Genomic DNA, 16,993 nt, shown 5'->3' with positions numbered 1-16,993 from the left:
CTTTTGGTCGCTGTGAGCAAAATAGGGCTGCAGATGAGCCATCAAATGCAGCTGTAGCTGTGACCTGCAAGGCTCTTCCACACGCCTGGCACACAATCCTCTTTGTCCTGCCCCAGCCGTCTAGCTATTCATCGCACATGCATTCCCCTGACTTGGCGACGATCAGCGGCCACTAGGGGAGCGAACCTCTGGGGCTGATCCAGGTGAACCTGACGTACGTACCCTCGGAACCTTGCTCCATTCGGGCCTAGGCCAGGATCCCTACCTACCTCTCGCAAGCCCTCTCACACCTAGGTGTAGGCGGGCACGGGAGTGGTAACCGAGAAAAGACAAAACGGCAGCCCTTCTCAACCACGACGCGGGAAAATGTGTTTATCGCAAACAAATGTTGTCTCACGGCTTTCCTTTTTTTTTTCCCCTTGAGATTTGCAGACGGGTCATCAGAGTCAAGGAAGGGAACTGCACTAGCTTTGCACTTTGACAATCAAACGTGCCGTGCCCTGTGAGGTACTTTTAGGAGCAAGCCACTTTTCTCGACATGGACGGATTTGGTTGGGGAGGGTTCGTCGCTCGTGTAAGTGCCAGCCGCGCTCTTCCCGTTGGGCGTCACCATTGGCCTCGGTTGGACGAGGGAAGAAGAAACAAAGGTTGGGGAGGCCAGAGAGAGAGAGGGCGTTGAAACGCACGCGTCCCGAGTTACACGGCACTGGTCAAGGAGATGATGAGGTGTCGACTATGGCTTCTTGCGTCGTCAAGTCACTCTACAACACCCTCCTCGAGAAACACCTTTTCCGATACACACTGTGGTGTTCTTTTCGAAAGCATTCACGCCCTCTGGCCAAGACCCGACCCTGTTCTCTTCAGCCATCATCTCGAATTCCCAGAAACTTGCCTACCTGTCAACAACACGGGAATTGCCCACCCCCTTGGAGGGCGGCCCCGATGCAACATCGAGTCCAGCCCTATCGTCCTCAGCTGCATAGGTGGTCACATCCTTGCTTCTGTTCCTGCTTTTGTCTCAGAGGGAGAGTGGGAGGGCAAAAGAGAGAGAGGGAGGGAGGGGGGGGGAAAGCCCACAGTCTGCATTGCATCCGGGACACACGGCACGCCACCGTTTTTCTCCATCTCGAGAACGTTTGAAAGCCAGTCAGTACCTACATACATACAGACACTCCGAGCCGGGCGGCGGGTCACTCCGCCGCATCAACATTGCTTCTTTCTACTCTGTGCTCCTCCTCTCGAACGTTTGTACGTCGCCTATGTGTAGGTATCCCTTACGTCCGCCATGCGAAAAATCCCAACAGCCAGACTTTTGTCACCGTTGTGTGTCAAGAACCCAAAAAGGGCGGCCTGCCCTTCGACTGCCTTCCTAGTTCTCATGTGGTGGTGGATTGCAGTACGTACCCACAAAGCAAACCTGCTGCCCTGTCTTTTTTTGGGATAGGGAATATGCCAGGTACAGAAGAGGTGGTGGGTGGGCGGGACTCTCTTTTCATGCCATGCACGAAGATCCGTGCAGGTGCGTGCCTGGGTGGGCGCGCGGAGGAGCAAGACACCACGACGACAGAGCTTTCAAATCAAGCATCGCCGCACCGTACTCGTGATACTGTGGCATAGGTGTACTCGTGCGCGTAACTTCAAGACCCAGCATCTTGCGTAATGCATTCCCTCAAGGCCATCCGTAGATCTTTACCTCTCTCAAAGCTCTCTGGCATCACGAAGCCTATCGCCGAGTACCGATCCTCAGCTTGTAGATCAGGCCGCAGGATCGTGCGTCTCCATCATGCGCGAATTCGGAAACGTCCCAAGTGATAAGTATCGTCCTCGCGAAACGGAACAGAGGGCATATGTCGTGCAAGCCGTTCCTGCTTTAGAGTGAGGGCTGAGGCGGCCCTAAGTGCACCAGAAGCTGTCAAACTTGCATTGCATACCTATCTGATGATCATCGGCCCAGTGGCTCCGGCATCTAGGCAGTTAGCTCCAGGAATCCTCCTCGTATAAGAAGACGACTATGTCCCCTGCATACCTAGCAATGGAAGGACGCAAAGCAAGGACAAAGATATGATGTGACGGGGAACGTCCATGCAACGTCCTTATCACCGTTTCCAGGCGAGTATATCTACATTGGGCGGAGGGCAACTCGAGATGTGACCTGGACTGGAGGCTCACCTTCGGTCAGATCGGAGACATACCACCCAATCGCAACGTCGGACCCGGGGCGCCGCGATCTGTTCTCCGCCTTAACTGTCAAAATCAATTGTATTGGTGGGCTAGTCCCTCCAAGTCGAGCTAGGCGTCGCGTAGGTAGCCTTGATGCCTTTCTTGGTCCATCCGGACCGAGCATCGTTCGGTGGGGAAACTCGATGCAAGGCATGCTCGTGAGGGTGCCAGAGCCAAGACGTAGGTAGGAGGCAAAGGGTCAAGAAGGTAGTAGGGAAAGGGCGCGAGGCCTTCACGATCATACGTCGACCGGGCGATGGTTGGGTGGGATCTGCAGGCCCATCATATGAGGAACGAACCCGATCCTCCGGGACTCGCCCGCCGGGTTCCCAGAGGAGAAGACCCGGCAAAGCGGCCATCCGGTGGAGATTTGGAGGGGAAGATCAGAGCAGGGAGGTGAGGAGGGGGTGTGAGTGGGCGAGTGAGTGGTTGGCATGTGTGCGCAATTCTCTCTGTCCAGGAAAGGATACTGCAAAGAGTTATCTATTCGTCTGGACCGTCCAGTCATTTTGTGATATGTGATACCTGTGATGTCACAGGTACCGATAACATCATCTCAATGTATTTTGACCAAATCCATCTCTTTATGATAGCGCGGCGGCCCTTGCGCGCCCCAGACCAAGTTTGTAGATAGTCGGAGTCGACTGGGCTGATTCGTCTCTCACCGGCGACGTACCCAGGTCGCATCTGCCCACCCTCAAGGAGTGCAGATGCCGCCATTGAAGCAGCCAAAGCCATAAAAAAGTAATCAGAAAATAAGGAACAGCCAGCCCGAAGCTTTGGGACCAGCTCGAATCGGAGATCAGCCCCAGGGGTGTGTGGTAGGATAGGGTATGGTAGCCGACCTCCAAGGAACGTGCTATTAGTGCCGCCCGGGCTTGGTGTGATTCCCCAGAGGCTGTCGAACTAACGTTACAGTGTCCCGATGCGCACGGAACACTGTCTCTTTTGCGCTGAAAACAGAACAGACTGGACGCGACACCGGTTGTGATGGGGGCCTGCAGGTGGTAGTGCATTGATCGGAGCATGGGGGGCCCCTGGTCGCCCAGAAGCCGGCCTGTTTCCGCAGTCTTGGGACGCTCTGACTGCAGATCCATACCGTTGCTGGCACACCGAACAGGGCAGGTCCAATAAGTTGCGTGTAGAGGAGTCCGGCCACGCCTCTAGGCGTGCTAACTCCGCATAGGCGTGCTGAGGCGTGCGCAAGGGCAAACAACTAGACCATCGCCTGACGTGATGAAGAGATGAGATAACTTTTCTTGGTAGGTAGGGAGCCGATTTGGTGACTGCCCTGGGTCCAACCTGGCCTATTCTGGTGCTTACATGCAGCCCAGTGGTGCTGAGGAGATGCGATACCTGAACGGATTTGGAGACGTGCATAACGAGATGACCGGGGCGCCATGACAGGACGGAACTTTGCGGTGCAGATGGACAGCGAGGCGGGGTTCCGGGCTTAACTGACCTTCCATGCCTGGCTGAACGAACGCATCGGTCCTGGCCGATACGGAGGTATCTTGTGCCAAGTGACAGTCGAGAGCCTGATGAGGCACTGATCAGGGAACAGTTTGCGACGTGATCCGGCGGAATGGATCACCCAATTACCCAATACCCGCGACTCGCATCCACTCTGCCTACAACGGTGATGATTGCCGGTGCAGTGCCAGAGCATCCGTGAAGGGGCAATCTGGCGACTAGCGACGAGACTCGGGCGGGAATACTCATTGACGTCCAAGTGCCGAAACGGCCGGCCTTCTGGTTTGATTGCAGACAACAATACCTCTCTGTGCCCCCTTGCTGCAAGGCCATTGTCCCTAGCACTTGGCACCTAGAACAGAAAAGCCTACCGTTAGCAGATGTCAAAGTCCTCTCGGCCTTTAGCCCGCGTGGGTATCCGCCCGTGCATCGGGCTCTGGGGTGCAGGCCGCCGTGCCATCACCCCATGATGTTCGCATGCGGTTCTGGAGAACGGGTGCGAGACTAGGTAGCATCACCCAGCAGCTAGCTGTTACGGCCACGTTGAAAAGGACCTCCGTGGAATGTAGGTGTGAGTGACACTGGGCCGCCTGGCTCCTAAAGGACCGAATTGTAAAACACAAATGTGAATCCGACAGCTGCATATGGAGAATCACTACCCCACATTGTCATCTCGACATGCCTCTGGTGGTTAAGGGCAGCATGCAAACCTGTGACGTTCAAGTGACCATTCCCCCCGCGAGTCACTACCAAAGACGGCGAGCGCTTGGCTAAGGAAAGTTGACTTGGCAGGACATGATGGCTTGGCTTTGCAGGAAGTGTCATTTCCCCATCGCAGGCCTCGACACAAAAATGCGTTGAAGAATGGCCCAGGTCTCACAGGTTCTCTCTGCTCAAGTGCAAGTTGCCGCCAGAACCACTGCCCTTGATGATAGGTATAGTTCCCGGTGTCTCTGCTTACGGAGTAGAAAGTCCCAACAATAATATCCCAGGTCCTCGGAGGAATTCATGAATGGCTTCCTGGCCACACGGGGTCTGAGACAACCAAACCACCAGGTGTCATGCAAGACTAATATCCACGAGGGACGGGCACTGTGCGACTAGGACAGCTCGCCAGAATTTTGCAGACAACGTGTCTTGAAGCATTGGTCTTGACAAGCTCGAGTCTGTCCTCGGTGTCCTTATCAGAATGCCTGCGGCGTCTCTTGACACGGGGACCCTGAGAAACGCCAATGTTTCTCTTTGGGGTTCTTTGGGGTTTGTCGATCGAACGAGACCGGTTTCTGCCTAGGTTGTCTCAGAACCGCGGTGCAGGGCTGAGGTTTACTGAGCATGTCTTCTCGGGTACAGCCGGTGGAATGCTGTGGCAGCTTTGTCCGAAAACTCTCGGGAAATCACTACATGCATCAATCCCCCATTGACTACTGCGGTCAATATTCGATCGACAATCACAATCCTCGCAAGAGGTTGACAGGTTAGAGAGATACGCGCCCTTGGCCCCCGGCGTGCCTGCAAACCGCTGACTCGTGGTGAAGCCAAACGTAGCATCAAAAGGGCGCTGTGAAATTGGGCGCTCTGCAGTTGCTAGCTGAAGTTTAATTCCCGGCACATGCTGAGCCGACTGATAGAGACCGGGGCCGTACTGGTAAACGGCAGGGGCTCAACACGGACTGGACAGGGTACCGTCAATAGAGAAGACAGGGCGCGGAATTCTCCGCCTCTTTCAATCTCGTTTCTCTTGTAGGCACATTGCCTCGCGAATGCACAGCTAGGGCATGTTGAAGAGGGATGCTTACTTCGTAAGTGCTTGTAAGATAAGGGTCGAGCTCTGGTGGAATAGACAACCAGTGAGCAGAAGGAATCAAAGAGAAAGAGATGCTTATCAAGCAGATGGCTGTGGTTCGTACCTGTCGGAGAGCGCCAATACAACGTCTCTGCCCCCTGCGGTAGTTACCCAGATGATGCGATATCATGTAGTTATTCCATGCAAGTTGGCATCATGTCAGGTCAGCCTACCTGTGTTTATCGCGCCCTTATCGTGGTGTGTCTTGTCAAGCATGTGTCTGTAAGGCAGGTTAAGGGCCCCATCACGAGCCTGGTGCATTCCGTTGAAACTAATGTGCGGAGAAGGTTGGCCGTTGACGCCGCTCAGTGAGGGATAGCCGCATTCTCCACGAGATTGGCGACCCCACAGACCACACACAAAGCTCAGTGCGTGCAGGTCCCGCTCGCCTGGCAGGGATCGGCTCTTCCTTGGGATATTTGGCCGAGACGAGATTAATGAGGCGGACCCTAGGACCCAAGCAAAAGCATGCTCCGTAGGATGCTTGGATGTCAATGCCAGTTTCCGTACTCCCAAGACTCCGGCATTCCGCGAATTGGCCAAGCTGACAACTGTGGCCAGGCCAGGCCAGGCTGTTGCGGGGATCAGTTCCAAGGTATGTACAAGTAACTACACACATAGTTAGTAGGGAGGTACCTATTGCAAGTGTGCAGCGTTCGTGTTGGGACGTTTAGGCCCGAGCACAGGACGGAGGCATGCAAATGCAACAGGTTCGTGACCTACGGCCATTATCTCTGTGAGTGCCTCGCACGGATCACAAAGCGCAGGCGACGAGAGTGGATGAGGTCTCGCTTGTGGGTAAAGAGATTGGCTGAGAGGGACGGGTGTCACTGTCCTCTTCATCTTGGCCTGAGTCAACTGTGGCCGACCAGGAATGATGCCGGTTGGTGGAAGGGTTAATAGCGAAGTAGGTAGCGTAACTATCGAGTTTAGCCCCCAAACATTGTTGTGAAAATGACGTCCTCTTTGACCGTGTGTGCGGGCGTGCGGGCGGCACGATTAAAAAAAAAGCAATGCAGGACCAGCCATTGAAAAGCTCTTGTTGTACCCAAGGTAGGTACTTGAGGACAGCAAGGACGCCGTCGTCAACATGGGCCCAGAGGTCGAGTCGCCTGGTGGTGAGAGTAAACGACATGTATCTGGGTCGGGGCAAGGCGTCCAGACTGGCTGTGACTGAACTGGAGGATTCGTATCGCTGCCGCGGTGTTACCCCGCAAAAGCATAGCGATAGCGGATGAATCTCATTTCGATTTCGGCCGACACATTTTCGACGAGAAGGACCCGGGCACGTTTGGACCTGTCCAGCTGCACGAAGACGCCCGCCAATGCAGGACGCAAGTGGAGTCGTCCTTTAGGTCGAGAGCAGAAAAAGAAAGCACTTCAACAGTGCCTCCTCGTCAGTCATCAAAATTGATAGCTAAAAGGACCAGCCCACGATTGATAAGACCAGTGAGCCGTCTGGTAGCTTGTCTCTGTTCCAATGGTGATTGAGCATGCATGTCTGAGCTGGTTTGGGGCCGGACGGGGGGGACAAAGTTGGAGCATAGGACACACCCATTGCTTCTCCGTATACTTGTAGATTCCTAGTCGTGATGAGGCTCCCTCCTACGAGAACCCCTCCAACCTGACCCTTGCCGTGGCTCTTTTGCCTGGCCACAAGTTCAAGAGATATTCCTGTTCGATGCGCGATATCCGATCACATCGGGAAAGACCGTGCGCGACTGCAAGTGCTCCTTCCATCAGCATGACGATAGTTGATTTGCAGACTGGCATGCTGAGAAAGAAGCAACGTTCATCGACAGGACTTGTACAATAGTGGTGAGTGTCAATACCTCGGCCTGCAAGTTTGCTCTAAAACGGCAAGTACTGGGGGCGGGAGGTGGGGGCGCGTCTCTCGGGACAGACATGGGTGATCCTTGCGAGTACCGGGTACGTACCGACATTGACATTGGAGCTTGGGAGCTTACGAGCTTGGGCCAGGGGTGGCTGGGGCAGCGTGAGCGAACAACGTTCTCCAGCGCGTGGCACAAATCTCCGGCTCACAGTTTGCAGGCGGGTAGAGGGTACGCCTCACGTGGCTTTTGCTACGGGAGGATCGAGCATGACGGGGGGCGGAAAAGGTGTGGGTGAGAAGCCTAGACGCCACCCCTTCCCCTGCGAACCAGTCAAGACGCAGCTGGGGGGTGCGACAAGAAGCACTAATAGATCCACCCGCACCCACTCACACACTTTTTTCAATGTTCAATGTTCTCATCCTCTTCTCAGTCAGAGACAGGCACACGGTGCATGTGCATCAAAGTACAACGGACGGGAAGAGCAGAAGGAAGGAAAAGGAGAACCAGATTGATCTGCCAATTGGCTCGGGTCCGGACAGCAGAGGATGGGGCGGCAGCAGGATCGCCTGCAGCATTCATTGCAACGCCGCCATGCGTGGGCTCAGGGTTCTCAGGGAAGCTCGCTCTCACCTCATTCGTGCGGAAAAAATGAAAGCTGCGGTCTGCCTCACTGACCTGTGGGCCCTTCGCTGCTGACTGCTGAAGCCCTTTCCGTGGTATGGGAGAACTGGACATGCATCCATCTACAAGTAGGTCCTGGATGAGAGCTGGTCCCTACCATTGGGCGATCCGTACGAAGAGACGGTACCTGCTCCATACATGGCGTGCATAGTTGCCGCACGGCCCAGTTGGCCAGAGCCCTTGGTCCAAGGGACGCAGTGATGGTCGAGCGGGACGAGGGCCACAGACCATGATCTGCACTTTCAACATCCCCTGTCGGCCTGTCTGGAGGTATGTACACAGACCGTACATACCTACCAGAGCAAGAGCCAGATCGAAGCACTGCCAGATAGGGAGCGATTGAAATTGCGCTCAGCCTGGGCTGTCGTTCCGGTGCCTCTTCCCGGAAAGCCATTTCGCCAGCACAGTGGGAGAACAGTTGAGCCTGTATACTGCCCTGGGAAGTTGAGAGGGAAATCTCGTTTCCAAACCTGTTGCTTGGCTCGTTTTCTCTGATGACTTGGAGAGCTTGCTTACTTTTCGACACAATCCCCAAAAGCATGACAAAGAGGACAGAAGAGCTGAAGCCACTTCAAACTAAGCCGCCGCCTACTGGATACTAGACACCAGCGATGGCCTCCGGTTAGCAGCCGCGGGGCCTAGCGCGCTGGCGCTAGAGATAGTCAGCTCGTGCGAGCGGACTGTGCTCCGCGGTCCAGTTGGCTGTTCTATTGTTGCCTCGGACCAAAGCGTCGAGCGTTTGCGATGACATGACAACGCTGGATATACCCCGGGCTCAAACGAGAGTTGCCTGTCAACGATTCTTGGCCATAGCTGGACTTCCGCCCAAAGAGCGTGACCTCAGAGAGCCTAGGGAACAGAGTTTCAGATCTGCAAAAGCCACCTGGATCTTGTGCTACACAGTCCCGGCCGCCCAACCGCGGCTCTTGTTGTCGATATCACGAGCAAAAGAGCGAGCAAGCTTGTCGTACGAAATAGGTCAACTCAAAAGCTGTTACTTGTTGCAAGCTCGACCACCGGTGGCTGTCGTTTGGACTAGGATCTGTTCTCTCTGGCCTAGGAGCCAATACTCACAAAGCTGGCCAGCGGGAATGCGCCCACTCGCTCCAAGGATGGCATTCCCTGGTGTGTACGGTGGCCTTTCTGACTTGCAGGCTCCTTCGGCGGGCGCGAAGTCCGCACCCCAGACGGCCACTTCGGCCTGTACTGCTACCTTGCTGTTCGTCCTGGCGTCATTCCTGGCGACGCCACCTGGAACCTCTGCTTTTTGTCCCTGATGGCCTTCCTCATATCATGTCATCGCAGAGAGGGTGTCCCCAAAATAGCCGTCCAAGAAACGGATATGTTCGGGTCCAGGGGCCTAGGGAAGCTCGACGGAGATCCCGGTGCTTATCTTTCTTGGTAAGTGACCTAAAGTCAACCCGAGTCTTTCTTCCAGTCAATGTTACTAAAGAGGCCACTACGCCCGCTTGACGAATTTCATGGACCGACGGGTCAGGAAATAAACGGCGACAGCCGCCAATGGAGAGAGATTTGAGGGGAGCGAACGGTGCAAGGGAGGGGTGGACAGGACACCAAGAGAGAGAAGATGGGTCCATGTACAGGTACTCGAGCATGCGAGAAACATGTGGGCCGCAAGGAGCGTTCTTTGTCGGCCGTGGCCCATGGCAGGACGTACAGTGGGAATAAGCCAAAGGACAGCACAGTCCCCTGCTCTGGCGGACCCACACTACTTTAGCATAGACTCCGCCCAAGAGCCCAAACCAGCACTGGGATCGACTCGACGGGCAGCAGGGAGCCACTGGAGCCACTGGAGCCACTGGGTCTGCGAGAAAGCACAGCAAGCCATGTGCTTGTGAAGGGATCCCCCCTGTTGAAACGACCTCCACGCTCTGCCTGCCCTCCCACTTCACTCCCACTCACTCCCACTCCCATTCGCATTCCCGGTTCCCTCATGCTTGTTAGTGAGCCCCCCCCCCCCCCCCCTCCGGTGTGGTTACGGAGTACCTAGGCCCAAAGTCTGTTCACCTCCAGCTTTTCTCCCCCCCTTCGTTTTGCCTCTCCTCCTCCCTCCCTTCTCGCGGACGGCCATCCGCGACATGTGCTATCTGACCCTCCATTAATTAGTTAGGCCAGACATCAGCTTCATCATCAGCATCACTAGCCATCTTCTTCCTCCTCCTTCATTCTTCCCACCACGACGACGACCACACCACCACATCCCATGCTGCTCGCAGGGGATAGATTCTTACTTGTACACACCACTCACATCATCCACGTCCTGGGCAACCCACCCTCCTGGTCGATCGAGTTAGTCCGCGCTGCTAATTTCTGATCGACCTCAATCTATCACTTTCCTTGCCTCTACATTCTTTCCCCTTCCTGACAGCTGCGCCAACTGCAGTGGTACATGCTCCACCAGACACCCACACGGTCCCCCCAAAGGCCCGTCCTTCCTCTGCATCCATACCTCCATACCTCCATACCTCCAGACTCCGTACTTCCACCCATCTACTGTATCCTCTCTTCCGTTTCTCTCTACCTTGTCCTTTTACCCCAGTGACCGGTGCTTTTTTGGCCCTGTCCACTCTGTGCCTCGAAACGAAACCACCAGCAATCGGGTGTGGAACCGTTCTCGTGGTTTCCGGCTGCAATTGGCTCTCCCCGTCTTTGGTGGCCCGCTCATACACTGACCCTGGGCACTGGACAATCTGATTGTTTTACCGGGAACCACTCCAGCAACACGCAGCATCCCGTCCGCTCGCCTACTACCTGGCACACATCTACCTCTACATATTGCTGCTACTCTCCACCTCCCGTCGTCGTGCCGCACAAAGAAAAGGTTTCCGTCCCCTCATCCTCGTTCCTCATTCTTGCGCTCTTGGACGACCTGGACCCCAAGCCTTCCTACCTTGACCTTCGACGAGTCTCGTTCATATCACCCAGCTCCCTCGCCCATTGTCATTGTCCCGTTGAACCACTCCGTCCCTCTCCCTCCTCCTGTTCCTCCTCGCCTATCGCTTGACGAGTAGACCTAGCCGTCCGCTCGTCTTCCCATGTGCAATGGACCAGCCACAGACAGCGTCGCAGAAGCTTCCTGTCGGCCTAGCGGGCGTGCTCAATGGGCCCGAGGAACACCGCGACTCTGCCTACTTTTCAAGCACTGATGCCTCAAGCAAACGTTGGTCATTTTTCCCGTTATCTCCCCGCTCGACGTTCGCCCGTGTTCGCTGTGTCTGCTGTCGTCGTACGTACTAACAAGCTACCGTCCTACCAGACAACTCGGCAGCTTCAGGACTCGGTATGAGCGTCCTCCATCCGGTCAGCGCGGCCTACCAGGGCTCGCCTTCTGACAAGACGCCCTCGCCCACGACGACGACCAATCTACTTCCCCAGCCGCTCGTCTCCCCTTCCACCAGCAACATGAGCGTCGCCTCCATGGTCTCGCCCACGTCACCCGGCAGTGACGCCCGCCGCTTCGAGCGGCCCCTGTCCCTCGATTCCGCCCCTCACAGCGCCACCCTGACCGTTGGCGACCACGAGCCTGTCTCTCGGAGGGAGAGCGTTGATAGCAGGATAAATCAAGGCTTCGGCGAGATGCGGCTCGGCAATTCACCTTATACCAGTCACAACCAGTCGAGCACGTCGATCCACAACACCCTACACCACCAGCGCAATCCCCGGCCCGGGCTGGAAAACCTGGCGGTGCATCGCATCTCCAATGGCTACCAGCCGAGTGCCGAGCGGAACCCGGACGTTCACTCGAAGCTGATCAGGACGGCACCCGCCATCACAGGTCCCGCCACGAGCCAGATTGCCCGAGCTGCCGAGCCCACTAAGGGCCAGGCCTGGGCCTTCCCCGAGGAGGAGATACAGCGCATGCCCTCCTCAACCTCGCTCATCGATTCGAGGCGCAGCAGCATCGCCGAGTCTCTGGCCAGCAGCCAGTTCACGACCGAGTCCAGGCTGCCACCAGGGCAACGACGTCTGGACGAGGGCATCCACAGCGGCGAGTTCCCGCGCATGTCGACAGCCTCGGCAGACTACCCGACGACCCATCACCATGCTCTCCAACACAAGCAGCTTGGTGATATCCAGGCAGAGGTGGCCAACTCGGTCACGGGTACGCAGCCCTACAGCCGGACGCCCGAGTTGCGAGTGAGCCACAAGCTGGCCGAGAGGAAGCGGAGGACAGAGATGAAGGAGTTGTTTGAGCAGTTGCGGGACCTGATGCCCCAGGAGAGGGGCTCCAAGGCGTCTAAATGGGAGATCTTGACCAAAGGTAAGTAAACAGATGCCCTTGGTGTTCGAATCGAACATGTAGCTTGGAGCGAAGGCGACTGACACTGTAATGCAGCCATCTCGGAGCATCAGCGGCAACAGGACAACCTGAGAGTCATGTCTCAGCACTGTACGGCTTTTCAGTCTGAGATCGACATGATGCGGCGGGAACTCCAGGGTCTACGAGTCGAGAACCAGCAACTACGGAGCGACCTGTCCCAGCTCTCGGCTGGTCAGGCCGGAGCCCACGCCACTCCGGCACAGTCCATTGCTGACCCCTACGCCAGGCCCGCACCCAACCGGCCAGAGCTGCCACCCCTGCGCGCGTTGAGTGGAGGGCTGCCCAATGGCAACCCAGAATCGATGACCGGGGTCCAGTACGAGCAGCCCCGGGTCAATGGGTACAGCAGACCACCGGAGAGGTTTTAAGGAGCTGTCTGCCCGCCTAAGCCGGCTGACTGACTGTCACCGGGCCTTCTCTGGCTGGCCATGTGCCAGATGGGCACTTGTACCTGGCACTCTTCGGCTCGACACGATCTTGACGACGCATGAAATTTTCCAAAAGTCTCACAGCTCGGTCGATAGCTGTGTTTTAGTGTTAATCTGGATGACGGCTTCAGACAACCAGCCCATCCGGCATGCTTTTATTTCGATACCAATGGGGACGAAGCGGCGTTCACATAATCGGAGAAATCGACACTTCCAGTCGAGGCGAGGCTGACAATCTACCAATGTTAATCACTCCGACAACCTTGACTCTCTCAGCGCCACAATCGAGTCCACATCATTCAAAGGCGGCTGAATGCATCCGAGAGCAGTACAGTCTGATGGTATGCACACACCAACTCTCAAATGGGGGTTGCTTCAACACTTGAGATTGGAGAACGCAAGGTGCTTTCTCACATCTATTGGATATTTACTCGGTACATATTTCACATCTCATCACCTCACACTTCAGCCATGTTCCCGACTAGCTCGAGGGATATGCAATTATACCCCCTGTCGACTCGCAAAGCGGCACACCTCTTCTCTTCATTTTCTTGGCATTGAGCCTCTTCATATGTACACCCTGCTAGGCGCATAACTAGCAGCGGGAATTAAAATTGATATCCCGTCTTTTGGTCGTATTGGTGTTGATTTGGGGTTTTTAATGGGACAGGTACACTGCCGGCTCTGACCGAACGCAGCGTAAAGGCTGGGGTTTTGCTAGGGGGCGGCGCGCCGAGACGAGTAGTCTTCTTTGTCACCAATATCTTTCTTCTTCTGTATGCCTCGGGGGCAAAAAAAAAGGGAGGGCCGGACGGATAGCACGGATAGTCGATACCTATTGGTCCCTGTATGGGCAAGGAGTTTTCTACGAGACATCTTGGTCCCGTTTGTGAACCATTTTTTTTCTTTGGGATAGGCGTTTAGGGAGCTTGGTGAGGATAGTTTGTCTATCTGGCTGCGCAAAGATAGGACGGGTGTAGAATGGGAGACACCTTGCTTGGTGCAAAAAAGGGGGTGTGGGGGGTGTTCAAATATTCCAAGGACAAGATATTTGAGAAGAAGATCGACCGTTCATGTGCCAAAGTCTATCTGCGCCTGATATATGTCCAGTGATGTTTACCAACTGCGATCTGCCTGGAAACGGATGGAAAGCCTTCTACCTCGAGCGTTCGAGATTTACATTCGACGCTCACTGTCCCCAGCCTGTATCTTGCGCCGACTACGGTAGTCTCTTGCTGATAAAAGAGTTTGGAAATCTCTCTAGCCACGTCACAACATCGTAAACTCTGCTGGGGGGACTGAGACCTCATGTGCGGGTTTGGTTTGGCACAGGATAGGGAGCATGCCCGTTTCGAACCTCGCTCTGCTCATGCCCCCATACGAGACAATATGTGTATGACACATAAATTTTTCCAACAGGACAATGCTGGCCTGCTGGTTTCTCGTTTTTTTTTTCCCCAAGAGACTCTGGTGGCCCCCGTCTCAGGTAAACTTCTCGAGCATCTTGCACCAGAACCACGCGGCGGGGTTCTTCTTGCATCTGCAGCTCCTCTTCTTGCACCGGTAGCAGAACGACTGGCCGCAGTAGCACCTATTGGGGGTTTTTCCCCACAGAGTCAGTTGTGTTTTTCTCCCTTTCCTCTCTCGATTGAGTGTTGAGTGGGTGAGTGAGTGGGTGGGCGGTTGAAACCTACAGCATATCCCAGCATCCCCCGTTCCGTGTGACTACCGCGTGACACCGGGGACACTGTTGCCTGTGTACGTTGAGCAAATTCACAAGTCAGTATACAGTATTAGTCCACCCTTTTTTTTTTTCTTCTCCCCTTTACTCTCTCAAAATGGAAGGGTGAGGGAAGACCAGCCACTCACCACCCTTTCTGGCCCGCCAGCTCCAAGAGCTTGACGTCCGCCTCGGTCGCCGCCGCTCTCCTCCCGCCGCCGACTTTTCCACCGCTCCTCAACCGCATCCTCCGGATCCCGCCGCCGGTTACGCACGACAGCAGCCAGGGGTGCGCCGCGCCGCCGCACCGCACGCAGGTCTGGCCCCGGCACCGCGGGCACGTGCCGCGGCGCCACGACCGCGCCGCGACGGGGATGAAGGCGCCGCACCGGGCGTCGTGGCAGTAGAGCTTGAGGTCGGCGGCCCACTCCTCGTAGCGCTCGGCGTAGGCCTCGAGCAGGGAGCCCGCCTCGGTGGTGGTGGTGGTGGTGGTGGTGTGCCCCTGCGCGCCCGGGGCCGGGGCCGGGCCGGCGGGGTTGGACAGCTCCGAGTCGTCGCCGTAGTAGCAGGGTGAAGTGGAGGCGGGGGAGGAGGAGGAGGACCAGACCAGCACGACCCGCCGGAGGGTGTCGATGTCGACGGCGCTGCAGCAGCGGACGGGGCGGAAGATGGGGTCCGAGACGCGCACGGCGAGCTGCCGCTCGAGGCAGGGCGTGCAGTGGTAGTGGCCGCACCGCAGGTGCAGCAGGCGGGCGGGCGGGCCGTCGTCGCAGACGAGGCACCTGTAGGCCTGGCCATAGTCCTGCGTGCCGTGCCAGTGCCAGGGGTGGACGAGCGGGGCCGAGGGGTCGTCGATCTGGCTCTTGCCCGTCGTGGCGGGGAGGTCCGTCGGCGGCGGCGAGGGGCAGAGGGTCTCGGGCTGCGGCTGCTGCCCGGCCCGGGAGGTCACCTGGATGGCGGCGGTGCTGGCGGCGAGTGTAGCGGCCGTCATCGTTTTTGTTTCCGGGGAAAGGGGGCTGTATGTCTAGTAAGGCGGCGTGGTGAAGTTGGTGTAGCTTTGATTCTGGCTTTGGTCTATCCAAGAGGATATTGGGAGGAGTGGGAAATAATCAGAGCATGAACGGCTTGCTTCTCTGAATGAAGACCGGGCGCAAGTTTTCAAGGTTTCAAATACCTAGCTAGGTACGATATAGGAGATCAACAAAGGTCACAGGGTCTGGTTGCGAAGAAGTGCTTCAAGCGGCTTGCAGGAACTCGCAGCCCAGTCCTACTGTCACCACTAGCGACAAAGGGCCCGGCAACAGGGAGAAAGAGGCACGGCGAAAAACGCAAAGAGGAAAGGCGCAAGGCAGAGGAGGCTTCTCCTCGTCGCCGTCAGCCTGCCATGACACGAGAACAACGAACCAGACTGCAGTGACCAAACGGGCACGAGACCCAATCAAGGGTGCCTTGCGGCTGAAAGATGCGGGCTAGGACTTTGCCCGTGTGCGTGGTCGGACGTGCACATTGGCTGTAGGACGCTTGCCCAGAATATTACGGGCAGCCTGACATGATGATGCACAAGCTGCGCCCTGAACGGGTGCCTAAGCGGGGAGAAGCACCTGGGTTGCCAGAACATTTGGCCAATGAACATGGCCTGGTTGGCAATCCCGAGGGAGGTAGAGTAAGACGGGATGCAGGATGGACATCAGCCCATCCTCGACAACATCTTGCTGGTTGGTAGCATGGGATGCCACTGACTGAAAGAAACAGTGTCGCGGAATGTAGAGCTTGCTGGGCCTACGAGCGCTGAGGAAAGGCACACCTTTCGCCCCAGTTCCGGAGTCGATTGATCGGACCCGGGCGACAGTCAACGGGGGGACCGGCCGGGACCCGGAGGTCCTAGACCGAGCAAGTACAAGTAGGTAGGACTTGGATGTTAGCGCCCACCCACGGCGAAGCTCTTCGAGGAGCTGCTGTGGAGCTCTGGGGAGCTGCTGTTGCCCCGCAATCTCTACCTAGCACAGGACAGGACAGGACAGGACAGGACAGGCTTTGAGCTCCCTCAGAATTACCTAGGTACCTACCTTAGGTAGTGCTGGAGCACGGGGGCCGGTGATATAACGAATGATTCGTACTCAGCAGCATTTTTCTCGACTGATCTACAATCCATGACGAGGAATTGAAACGTATTTTGCGATCACCTCTTGAGACAATTGTCGAGACATTATACGAGCTGCTGGAGACAACTTGGAGGCAGGCAGTCTACAACCCGCAGGCCATCATTCCTAGCTCCTCTGTCGCAGGGAATCTGTCGCACTGAGACTAACATTAAGTCGTATCGATGAACCAGGCAGCCATTTAAGCAAATTCACATCGGGAGATCGGTGAGTTTGCATGTTGATCTTATGCTGCTCTCCGAGGACAAAGATGCAGCCTTACGGCGCAGAGCCCTCTCACCACTGAAACCCA

General features: G+C 56.2%; 2 protein-coding genes across 2 annotated transcripts; one reads left to right on the top strand and one right to left on the bottom strand.

The window, feature by feature from the left end:
* Positions 1 to 11,115: 11,115 nt before the first annotated feature.
* E0L32_009711 (uncharacterized protein) lies at positions 11,116 to 12,762 on the top strand (the record flags this gene model as incomplete). Its single annotated transcript, XM_031144704.1, has 3 exons — positions 11,116 to 11,233; positions 11,330 to 12,334; positions 12,410 to 12,762. 3 exons carry the CDS (start codon positions 11,116 to 11,118, stop codon positions 12,760 to 12,762), a joined length of 1,476 nt encoding a protein of 491 aa, XP_030990482.1.
* Positions 12,763 to 14,687: 1,925 nt separating this feature from the next.
* On the bottom strand, positions 14,688 to 15,533 carry E0L32_009710 (uncharacterized protein; the record flags this gene model as incomplete). The annotated part of the gene is made up of 1 exon (XM_031144703.1): positions 14,688 to 15,533. One exon carries the CDS (start codon positions 15,531 to 15,533, stop codon positions 14,688 to 14,690), a length of 846 nt encoding a protein of 281 aa, XP_030990481.1.
* Positions 15,534 to 16,993: the final 1,460 nt, after the last annotated feature.

This window comes from Thyridium curvatum (assembly GCF_004353045.1).
Source record: "Thyridium curvatum strain D216 chromosome Unknown NODE_73_length_209619_cov_86.844896, whole genome shotgun sequence".
In the NCBI taxonomy this organism is placed as follows: Eukaryota; Fungi; Ascomycota; class Sordariomycetes; order Thyridiales; family Thyridiaceae; genus Thyridium; species Thyridium curvatum.
The sequence above is the reverse complement of the archived record's forward strand: the minus strand, read 5'-3'. Positions and strand labels throughout refer to the sequence as shown.